Here is a 15,084-nt window from a genome sequence, read left to right on the forward strand (position 1 = left end):
TCTTCTTGGAACAAGTCTCTGATTCACTGGGGAAGACCAGCTGAGACAAAAGGAGGACTTGGCATCTGCTTAGCCCCACCTAACTGGGATTGTCATTTACTTTATTGTCCAAGATTCAGTCTGAGACAGCCAGCCTGAGACTCCCTTCAGGGGGGCCTCACAGGGGACGGGGAATGTAAAGATGAAAATTTAGGGAATATGGGGAGACTGAGGCATCTGAGGCAGGTAGAAATTAGTTTCTCTCTGCACGAAGTATTATATTTTTTAGAGGTTTATTAAAGGTTAAAGATTAAAGAATATACAAGTAAGAAACATGTGCCTAGGCCAGAGGCCTAGACAAAAATAACCTCACATCACGCAAGAGACCTGCCTGCTCCAAAACGGAATTCCAAAAAGAGCCAAGAGAGAGAGCCTCTCAAAAGCCTTTGAATCAGCTTAAATACCTCCTCGATCTTGGCCCAGGTGAGATTACAAGGCATTCTGGGGAAGTGGAGCAAAGGCTCATGGGGATTGTAGTCCTGTATTCGAGTCTATTTTTTTACAGGAACAAGGCCCAGCTGTGTGGTCTGCAATTTACAAGCTATTTCTATAGCTTGGGGTTCATCGGATCTTTCTAGGCTACCACTTTGCGGCTTCTAGATTCCATGTTGACACTCAGTTTCCTCCTCTGTGAGAAGGGGCGATCCTAGCACCTCCTCCCCAGGCTTGGGGATCACAGATCCAGTGAGTGATAAGTCAACATTTATTAAACACCTGCTGTGTGCCAGGCTGTAGTCTGAGGCAGCTTCCAGTCTAAAGAAGAAGATGCGGGGTAGGACTGGAAGGGGAAAGGTGGGGAGGGGGAAGAAGGCTGCAGCTACCAGGCTGGGGAACAATTCGTGTGTGTCCCCTCCCCCACCAGGGCTCCAAAGCTCTGCGTGCAAGAAGGACTGCATTTCCCAGAATGCCTGTGTTATGACTTCACGGAAGTCTTGGCACCTCCCCCTGTGGTCGTGCCAGGGCATGCTGGGAATGTCAGAAGGGAAGTCTCCGCTCCCGGAGGGCTCAGTCCTAATTTCTGGACCTTCTTAAGGTGGCTGGGGAGGGAGCCCGAGCACAGGCGCCACCGGGTCTCCCTGCCCTGGCAGAGGAGACTTTCTGCTCTGTACGTGCTGGAGAGAGAGAAGACGCGGGTGGCCGCGTTGCGGGTAACTGAGCCCGGGATTGTGGGGGAAGGAGGCGGTGGGGAGAGACGCGGAGCTTCCCCACCAGGGCACCGGAGAGGTGCGTCAGGGCGGTATTGGGGAATGTCAGTGCGCGGGGCGAGTGTGATGCCTCTCCGGGACCGTGTCTCACGTGTGTCCGTGTCTATCCATCGCTTTAAAGGATTACCCTAAAGGCACAAACACAGAACTGCCGGTGTCCGGCAGGGCGGCTCTGTCTGGAACCCGAGCTTTGCGGGGCTTTGCCCAGGCCCAGAGGGGAGAACGCCCCGACCCCACCGGAACCGGGAGGCAGCTGGGGGAGGGAGTTCGGGGGCTGGTCCGGGCGGTTCCCCAAAGGGGACTCTCAAGTTAGAACAGACCAGGGGGAGAAGCCATCGTGAGTCATGGGGCAGCGGGGGATGCCTGTGCCCACACGGCGTCAAGGAGCTCGGATCGCGGGCACTGAAGAAATGCCATCACGATCTCCCCAGCCCTCACCTGGTGCCAGTCTTCCCCTGCAGTGCCCCCTCTTGACTCCACTCCCCTGGAACCTCTGCTCCAAGGAGGTCCCTCAATGCACCCCTTCCAGCCAATGCAATTTCTGAATTGAGTGAAGGCAAAAGATGGCGCCAGAGAGGGTGGGAGGCTTCTTCCTGGCCAGTTCAAGGCCCTTTCCAAGCCTGAGGCTCCCTGTGTGAGGCCAGGGAAGGGCCTGGAAGCCACTCTCATCCCTCCCCCTCCCTAATTCTCCGCAGGTGTACAAAGAGGAAGTCTGCCCACCTTGGGGCTCCCACCCTCTGAAGGACACAGTCTGTCTGGAGCAGAGACCCCAGAGCCAGAGGGAATGGCCCCCAAGACCCTGAGGTTCCCTTCCCAGGTGAGTGCGGCCCATCCCCAGACCTAAGGTGGCATCCAGGAGAACTAGGACTTCTGTCTTTCCCAGCCCCCAGGGGTGCCATCGATGCTTGCCCTCAGTTTGAGCTCAAGGGTCAACCCAGTCTGCCCCTGTATATAATGTGTTCTGGAGGGTTTCCAGGGCCTTGGTAGCCCCTGCCTGAATGTGCAGGCCCAGGTTTCAGACAGACAGGCACAACCACTGTCATTTATTCATCCATCCTCCAGGGTGACACCCTCCCTCAGTGGGGGATGGCTGTGTGTCCCACAATTCCAGGGACTGAGGCAATTGTATCAAATGAACAGCTTTAGAGGTCCCCCAAAGGTAAATTCTTTCTAGAGATCATGAATAACAATCCCTTAAACCACTTGGATCCGGTCCAGTGGACCTATACAGATTTTCCCTTCTGTGAAGACCTAGAAAGCTGCCAGGTATAGACAAAGTCCATTCAACTCCACAGAAGACTCAGGTTCAACAAATTCAACTCTGGTGGAGTCACAAAACTACCTCTGTGGGCCTCTTTCTATGACCCTGCACGTGGCTCATTAGAAATTATAGTGAAAAAAATAGGAACTGCAGTATCCCTGACGGTGACAGGAGTTGACCCAAAAAGCCACCCCTTAAGAGATGGGGCATACTTCAGCTCAGAGGAGATCTTTAATGAGGAGTCAGAAAATGGGACCTGTAAACCTCAAAATTTCTTAGACTTATAAATGTTGGAAATTTCACCATTGGGAAATTTCATACTTGAAAAATTTCCTATTGATAGTGGGAATTGACTATTGGAATGTGAACCCCATTGGCACGGGAGGTTCCTTCTCCTACCTTCTTAAGATTACTTTAGGACAGAAACCTTTTGCTGAACAATGGAAAGGGCTTTGACCTATGCTTAAGGATAGAACAGGAATTTCTTTGAGTCATGATTGATTTTAGAATTGATACAATGGAGATACTTGGAATCAATCTCCACCCTACTCAGTCCTAACAGGATTGAGGAAGGGCTGCAGCCTAGATCAAAATTTAATTATTCCAATCTCTACCCTACTCAGGTTAACAGGATTTAGAAAGGGCTGTAGCAAAGGAGCAAAGATTTAATTATTTGAAAATATGACCTTCAACAGACATGTGCAAAGCCTCTGGGCAGTCCTGGGTTAAGCTAGAGCCTCCATTGTCACAGGGAAATTGATGGACAGTGATTGGTAGATGTGAGAACTGAGGGGAGGCAACTTGGATGGTTTCCTTAAAGATCAGGGGGGTCTGAAGACTCGAGGTGGTTGAGGAGTTGGCCGGAGTGGTTGCGGTGTGCTCTGAGAAGCTTGCTCTGAAGGAAGCTGAAGGTGGGGGCCTCTGAGACTGTTTCTCCATTTTGGTCACGTGAGTAATAGGGACTGATCTCTTTTCTTTTCCTCAGCTATCTAAGGGCTTGGGCCTTTTGGCCCAGCCTAAACAGAGGGGGTATTTAAGCCCTATTCCCTTCTCTCCCCTTTTTCTCTGTCTCTATCTCTAATTCCTTTCTTACCCCTATTGTAATTAAACTCCATAAAAGGTTGACTGCTGACTTGAGTTTTCATTTAGGAATTACATAGCTGAATTCCTTGGCGACCTTAAATTAATATATATCAGTCTTTTATAGTGATTCCCTTGTAACAGATCCCTAAAAGAAAAGCTCTTGCAAATCCCCAGAACTTATTCCAAAGGGATCTGAGAATCCTGAATTCTTGCTTTAATCACATCATATTGATGAAGTGTGTGAAATAAAGAAATGTCTGGGCCATAATTCTGAGCTGAAGGTCCAAACCTTTAATTGTGGTAAATGAAAGCTAGAGCTGTCACCACCCCAGCCGGGAGCAAAGGTGTCATATAGACATACAATCACCGATAATTAGCACAAGTCACTGACAAGGCAGAAGAAGGCTCATAGGATGTTCAGAAACATGCAGTGATGTTTGGGACAGAGTCCTAAGTTGAGTATGAGGTTGAGATCAGAAAATGTATTTAATCTTCCAGAAGAGTCACACTATTTAGGTCACAGTAACCTTTCTGGGCCACAATGCTTTGGGGAGCTTCTAGCTGTCATAAATCATGAAATGATGAAACTCTGACGATGCCTGCATAGTTTTTGTGTGATCTCTTCAGGCCAGCTGGACACTCTCCTCCCAATGAACCCAACCCTTCCTACATGGGCTTCTGCTTCTCTAGATAACTACATAGAGCTAAAGCTTTTATTCTTCCAACAGAAGACTTTAATAGTATTAATTGCTCTAGTATCTAATACACCAAGGCATCCTGGCAAATATTCCAAAATCATATCTGATATCTTATACACCAAGAGTGAATAAATGGATCTCACTCTTTATAATTGCAGTTATTTGAATAAAGAATTATATGTAATCACTTATTTCATGATTAATAATATAAAGGAAATAAAATAATTTTCCTTACAATATATATTAGATAAATTGCAGAAAATCAAAGGAAGATGATGGATCCATAAAGACTTCTTTTAGAAGATTTGATTAGATTTGATTTAATAAATTTAATATAAATTTTCCACATTAATATGATTCATGTTGTCTCCCTCCCTTCTTCCCCACCCTGCCCCACACCCATAACAGAGTTGACAAAATAAGATTTGTATTCCAGACCTGAAGGAATCCAGTGAACTCAGGAGGCAGAGGCTGGTAGGGAGAGCAGTAAAGGCTGGGGGAAGAGCCAGAGGAGGCCAGAAAAATGTGAGGTCAGGAGATGGAGTCTCATGTGAGGAACAAGTCTCCAGGGTCACTGGAGTATGAAAGGGAATATGGAAAGAGGGAAGGAAAATAAGGCGGGAGCTCTCAGGGTAAAACAGATCAAACATCAGGTTTGTTGTACCCTTCCCCCCAGGTTATGAAACTAGGTGGAACCTCCCTTCTTTTCCTAAACTAAATGGATTTAAGGTAGGACTGGCCACCCAGGGTCAACTTGGACCCATTTTGAGATATGCTAGGCCAGCCAGAAGGCTGGGGAAAGCTTGGACTGACACCTGCCTTGTAGGCATAAGTACTTGCAGTAGTTATTTATGAATCTGAGATCAAAGAGGTTGTCTAAGGAAGGGACTGAGTGGTCAGATCACTAGGAAGATGAGAGAGATATTTTTTTGTTCTTTTATATTGTGGAGAGTGTCAACTGACCATATTCAATGAGCAGCTGATTAATAAAATCAATTTAAGAAGAAATTCTGCCTCTTGAGAATTGTAGGCTTTATACTGTCAATGACTTTCATGAGAGTGAGCTCAATCCCCAGCCCAAGTTATAAAATGTTCTCTTTGTAAAAGGTGAAGAGTCCCTCCTTTCCCCATTATAATTACTCTTCTTTCTATATAACTAATAAAGCAAAGACAGGATGATTTGGCTAAGGCATATCATACCTAATGTTTTTGCCAAACTCTGAATATAACACAAAACAGCTGTTCTTCACTTAGCTAGAATCAGAGTCTCATCCTATATAACTGTGGAATCCTCTTCATGCTTTCATCTAGATAAGAGTATTTCAGCCTTTTAGGAAATTCAGTTGAGAATTTTTCTTTGTTTTCTCCTCATTAATCACTGCTAATATTTCCCCCGAGGACATGCAGTACTTGCTACCTTCTCAAAAATTTCATACAAATGTTCTTACCAGATCAATTCTGATACTTGTAATGAGGAGGAATTTCAGGTCACCTTCTCTCTTCTCCACAGAATCACCTGCCTCCCTCAGAGAGCACATACCCTCTACCTAATTCAATAGGGAAAAGCATTTCAGAGTGAGACACATCTACAGTCTTTAGTCTTCCAACAGGACTCTCCCTCCAGACACCAAATGCCTTTGTCAATATTCCATTGTGCTCGGAAAAGTGCTGACTCTGACGTTCTTCAAGGCTATGAGTTTGGGGGTAAATCACTTATGTGCTTTAGTTTTCTGCACTTGGTTGATCAGGACCAAACTAGTTGAATTCTTCAGCTTAATCTCTAAATCTCATGACTTGTTGCTGTAGGGGTCAATAACATTGAGGGATGTGGCTGTGGACTTCACCCAGGAGGAGTGGCGCCTGTTGGATCATGCTCAGAAAGAGCTGTACAGGGAGGTCATGCTGGAGAATGTGTGGAATCTACAATCTGTGGGTAAGGACCATATCCTCTGTGAACTCTGAATCTGCCAGAAAGAGAATGTCTTCATTCCATGCCAAATACAGAAGACTTTATGCCTTTGCTAATAATTTAAAAAGCAAAAGTGTTGATTTCTGCATAAGATTTTCCTTCTGTGTGTTTTCCATTAAAAAAAAAAGTCTTTGAATTCTGTGATCAGAAGCTGGAAACTTTTCTTTCTTGCTTCTCTTGTGTTTTAGGTAGCTTCAGGTGAAAACTTAAAGCAGTGTTACAGATTTACATTTTTGAAGCTAATCACTGAAGTAATCTAGTCCAGCTTCTAATGAGACCTGAATTTTGTGTGCAAATTCTGTTAATGCCCAGGCGGCATTTCCTTGAAGATGGACGTTAAAGGGAAACCTGTACATGCCTAGGCAGCCCCTTCCCATTTGGGATTGGTCTGGTCTTTAGAAAGGATATCTTGTTCAGAAGTATTAATCCAAAGTATCATTCTTTGAAGATGATCTGATGGTATACTTAAAAAATCCTAGAAAATCAACTAAAAAGCTAGTGGAAATAAATGACAACTTTAGCAAAGTTGCAGGGTACAAAGTAAACACAAATCATGAGCATTTCTGTATATTTCCAACAAAACTCAGCAGCAAGTTAAAAAGAGAAAATCCATTTAAAATCATTGTAGCCAATATAAAATATTTAGGAATCTATTTGTGAAGACAAACACAGGAATTGTATGAATACAACTACAAAACACTTTTCACATGACTAAAACTAGATCTAAATAGTTGGTAAAACATTAATTGCCAATGGGTAGGATTGATTAATATAATAAAAATGACAGTCCTACCCAAATTAATTTACTTATTCAGTGCCATACCTATCAAACTCCCAGGAAAGTTTTTTATAGAACTAGAAAAAACTGTAACAAACTTCATCTGGAAGAACAAAAGATAATTATCAAGGGGAATAATGAAAAAAAAAGTGAAGGATTGTAGCCTAGCAGTACCAGATCTTAAACTATAGTGTAAAGCAATGGTCATCAAAACAATATGGTACTGGCTAAGAGAGAGAAGAGTAGATTAATGGCATAGACTAGGGGGTAAATAACCCCTACCAACTAGTGATTGATAAACTGAAAAATCCTAGCTTTTGGGACAAGAACTCATTATTTGACAAAAACTGTTAGTTTTTAGTGTTAGTAAGAGAAATGCCATTTAAAATAACTCAAGACAATATAAAATACTTGGCAGTCTATTTGCCAAGACAAACCCAGGAATTATTTTAACGCAGTTACAAAACAGTTTTCACTCAAATTAAGTCAAATCTAAATAATTGGAAAAACATTAATTGCTCATGGAGGCCAAGCTATTATAATAAACAATATTTCTACCTAGATTATTTTACTCATTCAGAGACCTACCAATGAAAGTCTTGTAGAATTAGAAAAATAATAAAATTAATCTGGGAGAACAAAAGATCAAGAATATTAAGGGAATTAATATTTTTAAAAATTTTGAAGAATAGTATTCTGGCAGTACCAGATCAAAAAATGTAGCGTAAAACAATAATTATGAAAACAACCTGGTACTGGCTAATGAATAGAAGAGTGGCTTAGTGGAATAGATTGGGTGCAAATGGCCTCAGCAATCTAATTGATTAACCCAAAGATCCTGTCTTTGGGGATAAGATCTCACTATTTTGACAACAACTGCTAGGAAAACTGGAAAACAATTATCGTATTAAAGATTTCTCTGAGCTCATTTCTCAAATGTATGAAGAACTAAGTCAAATTTATAAAATTCCAAGGTATTTCCCAATTGACAAATGATCAAAGGTTATGAATAGTTTTCAGCTGAAGAAATTAAAGCTATCAATAATCATATGAAGAAGCGTTCTAAATCCCTCTTCATTAGAGAATTAAATTAAAGGAACTCTGAAGTATCAGCCTCACCTCTCACAAACTGGTCAGTGTAATGATAGTAAAGAAAAGTGGCAGAGGTTGAAGGGGATGTGGCAAAATTGGTAAACTTAATGTCCTGCTGATGGATTTGTGAACTGATCCACCTATTCCATAGAGCAATTTTGAAATGACTCCTAATGCCTACAAAACAATGCACACCAATTGATTCAGTAATGCTACTACTAGATCTGTATCCTAAAGAGATCAGAAAAAAGGGGATAGGGCCTTCTTGTACCAAAATATTTGTAAATGCTCTTTTGGTGGTAGCAAAGAATTGAAAATTTAAGGGATATCTATCAGTTGACAAATGGCTGAATAGATTGTAGTATATGATACTGATGGAATCCTACTGTGCTGTAAGGCATGATGAACAGGATGATTTTAGAAAGAGCTGGAAAAACCACATGAACTGATACAGAGTGAAATAAGCAGAACCAGGAGAATAATGTACGTAGTAATAGTAATATTATGGAATGTTTAACTGTTATAGCTCTGGCTACTTTCAGCAATACAATGATCCAGTACAATTCTGAGGGACTTATGACAAAGAATGCCTCCAGAGAGAGTTGTTGGAAGTGGAATACAGATGAAAGTATACAATTTTTCAATTGTTTCTTTGGATTTTTGTTTTGAGGTTGTGGTTTTTATGATTATTCCCTAATAAAAATAAAAAAATAAAATTTAAAAAGAAGTATAAAACTGTAGCTCAAAGGCCCTAAGTTTGCTTGGCCTAGTAAGTTATACACTTGGTCTAGTAACTTTATTCCTCCTTTATTGTTCTCTCAAATTCCATGCCAGACGTTAGGAGTAGAATGGAATAAAATAAGCATTTTAAGATACCTGCTCTATGTGTCCTATATTAGGAAAATGAGTTCAAAATCATCATTAATTTCCCAACATCCTTGTGAGTTTGATATTCTTATTGTTATCAATTGATAATTGAAGCAACTGAGGTAAACAGAAGTTAAATAACTTGCCCAAGGGAACCCACTTCCCTACTTACTCCAAGTTCTGAGCACTTAACCTTTCACTACCAACTACCTTTAATTTCTAGATATTGGAGGTTGTGAAATAATGTGCCTATCCTTCTATTACAAGAGGTAAATTAAGATGGAATTTTCTGATTGCAAATGTATTCCTTGATCTCTGCCCTCCTGCAAATGTCCCAACAGTGAATACAACAAAAACCATTCTGGAGCCTTTAGATGCATACCCTCTTTTTGTTGTGAGGACCAAATTTTTTATTTTTCTCTACTGATCCCTCCCTTTTTCCTTATCCCCAGGGCTTATGGTTTCCAGAGAAAATTTTGTTACCTGTTTTCAGCAAGAGGAATCACCATGGCCAATGGTGAAAAGGAAAGACGGCCAATGGAGCTCCTGTCCAGGTGAGTCAGGGGAAAGCAGGTGCATGAGGGCTGTTACCCCAAAAGACTTTTATCTATTGTAGTAAAGGGAGTGCTAATTTTGGTGGGTGGTATGACAATACAGAATTAAGTTATTCATTTCGTGAGAGATGGATAGGGTATGAGACGAAATATTTAGCATGGTGTAGTAAATGGTGAAATATCTTTTGTCTGTAGAGAAAAAAAGAAAACTTATATTCCACTTTGAGAATTACTGCATGAGTGAGGGAGTTTCTCAGCTTAGCATATAAAATTTAACAAGATTGACCATGAGATGGAGCCTAAAAAATGATGAGAATAGAATATCTAGAAGGTTACCAGAGATAGACAAAATTAAAAGAACAATCTATGATTACCTTCTATCTCCAAATCAATACTGTGTATTGATTCTAAGGCAGAAGAGTGGTAAGGGCCAGGTGCTGTAGGGTGGACCAGCTTCCCACAAGGGATGGGGTCTTGGAGGTGGGATGGTGTCAGCGGAATGATGGATTTGGCACAGCTTTCGCATTCAACCTACAGCACAGGTTTCACAGGATAAACTGCTCCGTCTTTGCCGAGGCCTGGTTTTATTTTATACTTTATGATCACACATCTACTTGGCACACAGTTTCATTCTCAATATACATGGTTCCATAGAATCTAACAATAGACAGGAAGCCTAGAGAGATAGTCATCGAAACATTGTTGCTAAGTGTAGGGTCAGAGGGTAGAATTAACATGACCCAGATATAGATTGGGGAATAGAGAACAGATTTGCCAGAAGTTTTTATGCCTAGAAAAGAGGGTCCTATCTAAGTGGATATATAAGAATCCTTAGGTTTAATTTTGTAAGTGGGATCTCCTGGTAATATCCTGGGGGGACTAAGTGGGACATCTGTATTAACCTTGCAAGCATGTTGCTCTCATCTGTTTTTCCTGGGGCTGTGTAAGAATAATAATCATAGCAATTCCAATAATAAGGGGATGTTAATAAGGAAAGTCACTTGGGGGGGGGGGTTTCAGTGGGTATTTCCATTCTTCCTGGGGTCTGCTTTGTAGTCCCTGGTTTCCACGTTTGACTGTGTCAAATATCATGGTCTTTCATGGCTCCTGGCACTTAGGCAATGGGGATTAAGTGACTTGCTCAGGGTCACAAAGCTGGGAAGTGTCTGAGGTCATATTAGAACCCTCCCATCTGTAGGCCTGGCTTTCCATCCACTGAGCTACCCAGCTTCCCCCTAATGATTGGCTTTTAAAGAAAGATAAAAAGGGCAGTGGAGAAAAACTGTCCAAAACAGTGGACAAAACATGTTCAGTCACAGGGTTTGAGTTGTAGTCTAGCTGCAAGGAAGTTGGTGAGGTCATTGCTCCATTCTTTGCTCATGACATGAGTTATAAAGTGTGATGAGAATCTTGAATCTACCTGTGCCAGGGGTCTGTTGAGGTTTCATTGTTTTTGTAAGTGAAAATATTTCTAATATCCATCTTACAGTTATGACCAAATTGTGTATCCAAGGACAGGTTTTGCTTGCTTAAGTTTGAAAACTCCTTTTGGCCTGGGGAAAAGGAATAAAAATCTGTTTACTTTTTGCCTTCAGAGGAATGAACATATATTTCCACGCGTGTGTGTGTGTGTGTGTGTGTGTGTGTATGTGTGTACACGTATGTACACCCTCCTTTCTTATATGTTTATATGATACTTTATTTTATTCAGAGGCAGAGATTAAATTTGAAGTGAAGGAGATGTATACCAACTTGAACCTTTTTATGGAAGGATCTGACCCCCAGAGATACATCAGTGAAGGTTCTTGTGATTTCCTTTTGAGAGACATCTGTGACTCTGAAATTAAGGTATATACAACTCCAGTGAATGACTATGAATTTGATGAAACTGCAGAGAAATTCAGTCAATACTCAGTCCTAAATCAACATATGAAATTGTCCTTAGGAAATGACTCTTCTCAGAATAGTGAATACAGCACATGCTTTCCTGAAGAAGTAGGATTTATTCAGATGCTGGAGAAACCTCCTGAAATGCTTATGTATCAAGGTAACCTAGGTGAAATGGCCTTCGACTTGAGTTTAGACCTCATTAGATATCCAAAAAGTAAATGTATAGAGATGCTTTCTGTGAATGATAAAGCTGGGAGACCTTTCAGTCAACACTCTGACCTTGGTTCTCATCAAATAATCCACTCTGGAGAGAAACCTTATCAGTGTAAACAGTGTGGAAAGACTTTCACACACAGTAGCAATCTTGCCAGACATCAGAGAATCCACACTGGAGAGAAACCTTATGAATGTAAACAATGTGGAATGGCTTACACTCGGAAGGGTCATCTTACCAGACATCTCAGAATCCATACTGGAGAGAAACCTTATGAATGCAAACAATGTGGAAAGGCTTTCCCACGGAGCAGCCGTCTTGTTGCACATCAGAGAATCCACACTGGAGAGAAACCTTATGAATGTACACAGTGTGGAAAGACTTTCACAGAGAGGGCCTCTCTTCGTGTACATCTGAGAATCCACACTGGAGAGAAACCTTATGAATGTTCACATTGTGGAAAGTCTTTCACAGAGAGGGCCTCTCTTCGTCTACATCTGAGAATCCACACTGGAGAGAAACCTTATGAATGCACACTATGTGGAAAGGCTTTCATTCGGAGGCACCAACTTACTTTACATCAGGCAGTCCATACTGGAGAGATACCTTTTGAATGTAAACAATGTGGAAAGGCTTTCACACAGAGGGGTAATCTTAATGCACATCAGAAAATCCACACTGGAGAAAAACCTTATGAATGTATTCAATGTGGAAAGGCTTATATAAATGGGTCTGAACTTCGTAAACATCAGAGAGTTCACACTGGAGAGAAACTGCCACAGGATAGGGTCCAGTCTCACTCATAGCTTCAGGGGTTCTTGGCATGTGACAGAATGGTTAGGCAAGAAGAATAAAAGATGGAAGACAGCTATGTATATATTTCAGCCAGGGCAGACTTGCATCTAATGACTTCCACCATGCCTCAGTCTGGTCTTTTTTTAATACCCATTTTCTTGGCTCACAGATGCATTATTCAACACACATAATCGAGTAAAGATAATTGAATAGGTAATATGTTAACTAATCAATTGATTAATATTCTGAGATCATACTATATTCTTTTATTGTAACTATTGATTTATGACAGAATGAAGAGGTTTTGCTTAAGATAAATGATTTCATCATAGGTGGCTTAATTTTCTCATTAACCTGTGAGGAGTCTAAGCTTACAAACAAGCTTAGACTCCTCACAGGTTATCAAGGAAATTTACTTATTAATTTTAATAAAAAGAGATGATCGATCAAAAACTCTTAAAGACAATTCAACAATCACAGTACTGAGCTTGAGCGATTAGAGGAGTATACAATTCTGATTGTTAGGCAGGGTTAGCAGGGAATTTCTATAAAGGAGTTTATGGTTAGTGAAATCGAGTTACTGAGGCATGGTGAAGCTTGCTGTACCTGTACATTTTGTATGGGCCTTTATGATTGGTTTATATGCTGGCTTCAGGAGTATATGTTTCTGGGGGGTGGGGTAGGGAATGTGGTTATGGCCTTGCTGGGAGAGTACCAGAACAAAAGTTAAGCCATGACAGTCTTTGGGTTTGGATTTTGGAGTCTGATCTCTTGGTGATATTTTTGGGAAATAGAGTGCAAGTATATTGCTCTTTCTTAGGCTAGGGAGAGAACAAGAATCATGTCACTTCCATTAGTAAGGGTTGTTGATGAGAGAAGTCATACAGAGGAAACTGAGTAGGCAATTCCATCTTGCCAAAGGGCCACTTGTGACCTCTTGGCTGCCACAAGTGACTTTGTCAAGGTGTTGTGGCTTGATGGCTCCCAGCAGGAAACCTTATGAATGTATATAATTTGGAAAGGCTCTCTTAATGAATATCTGAGAATCCACACTAAGAAACTTTTTGAATATAAACAGTGAGGAAAGGCTTTCACACTGAGGAGTCATCTTGCTAGGCATCAGAGCATCCACACTGGAGAAAATCTTTATGTATGTCATCAATTCAGTTAGACTTTCACATGAAGTTCCATAGTTGCTTCATTTCAGAAAATCCTCACTGGAGAGAAACCTCATGCATGATGCTAATCTTATATTGCCACTTTAACTTATTTAACATGAGAGAATCCACACTAGAGAGAAACTAGAAATATGATCAATATAGTAAGGCCTTCAGGCAACAATCATGTTATTCCCAACCGAGAATTCCTTTTGGATTGAAATCTTATTTCTCTCATGACTGAAGAAAGACATTGAAATGGAGAGTCTAGAGCTTGTTCTGTAAGAGATAATGTCTTCTGAACAGACCAGTTCCAGATGGATTCCCTCTAGGAAGGCTTTCAGCCAGAGATCATCTCTTCATATCAGAGGATTCATAAATACCCCAAATTTCATTTTGTGCAAAAAATGTTACAATGATAAAGACTTTTTCTCTGAGATCCTAATGTTTGTCGTTCTTCCTCACTATTTGTCTGCATTCATCTTTTATAGTTTTTTTTTAACCCATTCTAGTTAATTGTTTTTTTGCTGGTACATATAGATTTTACAGAAACAAAATAAGAATGTATAGGAAAGATGTGGAAGAAGTTGGGGACCTGAGCCCTACTGTTCAGTCCATTCTATCCATGGCATTAGGCTTATGGTGCATTTGGCTGATTTCTGGGTCTGAACAGAAGTCCCACCCCTCTGATGATGTAATAAAGGAGGATTTGAGGTGTCCAAGTCTACCTTGTCTCTGGAAATGTCAACTAATGGGTATTCAGGGGCCATCCTAAGGTTAAGCTATCAGGCTAAAGAGAAACAGGATACAGCTCCCTTCATAAGCAAGAAGCAATCCTTTTATCTGGGGATGATGATGATGGAGTCACATTTTTTGCTTAAGGGAATCTCATGCCCCCTTTGAGAAATCATATTATCCTCAGAGAATTAGCCTCATCTTGATTATTGGTTAAAATCTGAATGTTACATAATAAAACCTTTATATGAGATGAATGAAGTTCTAATTACTCCTCCCTCTGATAATTACTTTCCCTTTAATCAGAGTCCTTATATTGGAGAAGGGGATAATAATTTCACTTGCTCTTATGGCTCACAAGGAGCTTTAAGCAAGTCTCTTCAATTTTTTCCTTTCAAATATAGCCAATAAAATATTTCATGGGTACGTAACATCATATAACATTATATGATACAATATTATACATTGTATTATATCATCATTTTAAAAAGTTTTGAATAATCAAAATTATTTTATTATGTCCATAAGTGATAGTAAGATAACTTCATAATGAAACAATGCTTCAGAAATTAGATTTATAACATTAGAATTAATTTTATGAAAAAAATTAAAAAAGTAAAATTCATAAATCAATGCTTGATGTAATTGAGACATGATTAATAGATCTGATAAAAGGTATGATTTTTTCAAATGTATATTTCATCACCTTTTCAAAAATTTAGTTTATAATCTAACATCTTGATTATA

The 15,084-nt window shown here is 40.6% G+C and overlaps 1 protein-coding gene across 2 annotated transcripts; it reads left to right on the plus strand.

Moving 5' to 3' along the window:
• Positions 1-967: 967 nt before the first annotated feature.
• Positions 968-14,044, plus strand: LOC103102079 (zinc finger protein OZF-like). Of its 2 annotated transcripts, XM_056796658.1 has the most exons (6): positions 970-1,187; positions 1,940-2,061; positions 3,326-3,453; positions 6,093-6,219; positions 9,445-9,546; positions 11,258-14,044. In XM_056796658.1, exons 4-6 carry the CDS (start codon positions 6,186-6,188, stop codon positions 12,454-12,456), a joined length of 1,335 nt encoding a protein of 444 aa, XP_056652636.1. In that variant the 5' UTR covers positions 970-1,187; positions 1,940-2,061; positions 3,326-3,453; positions 6,093-6,185; the 3' UTR covers positions 12,457-14,044. The 2 variants fall into 2 exon arrangements, with proteins under 2 accessions (XP_007492548.2, XP_056652636.1); XM_007492486.3 differs by lacking the exon at positions 3,326-3,453 and having other exon boundaries at positions 968-1,187.
• The last annotated feature ends 1,040 nt before the right edge of the window (positions 14,045-15,084 follow it).

Source organism: Monodelphis domestica, chromosome 4 (genome assembly GCF_027887165.1).
Source record: "Monodelphis domestica isolate mMonDom1 chromosome 4, mMonDom1.pri, whole genome shotgun sequence".
Classification (NCBI taxonomy): Eukaryota; Metazoa; Chordata; class Mammalia; order Didelphimorphia; family Didelphidae; genus Monodelphis; species Monodelphis domestica.

Bases quoted from the DNA above. Each gene is read 5' to 3' on its own strand.
- LOC103102079 (XM_007492486.3), top strand. From the start codon at position 2,029: ATGGCCCCCAAGACCCTGAGGTTCCCTTCCCAG. The intron at 6,220-9,444 runs GTAAGGACCATA...CCTTATCCCCAG, and splicing joins GTGGAATCTACAATCTGTGG to GGCTTATGGTTTCCAGAGAA. The intron at 9,547-11,257 runs GTGAGTCAGGGG...TATTTTATTCAG, and splicing joins CCAATGGAGCTCCTGTCCAG to AGGCAGAGATTAAATTTGAA.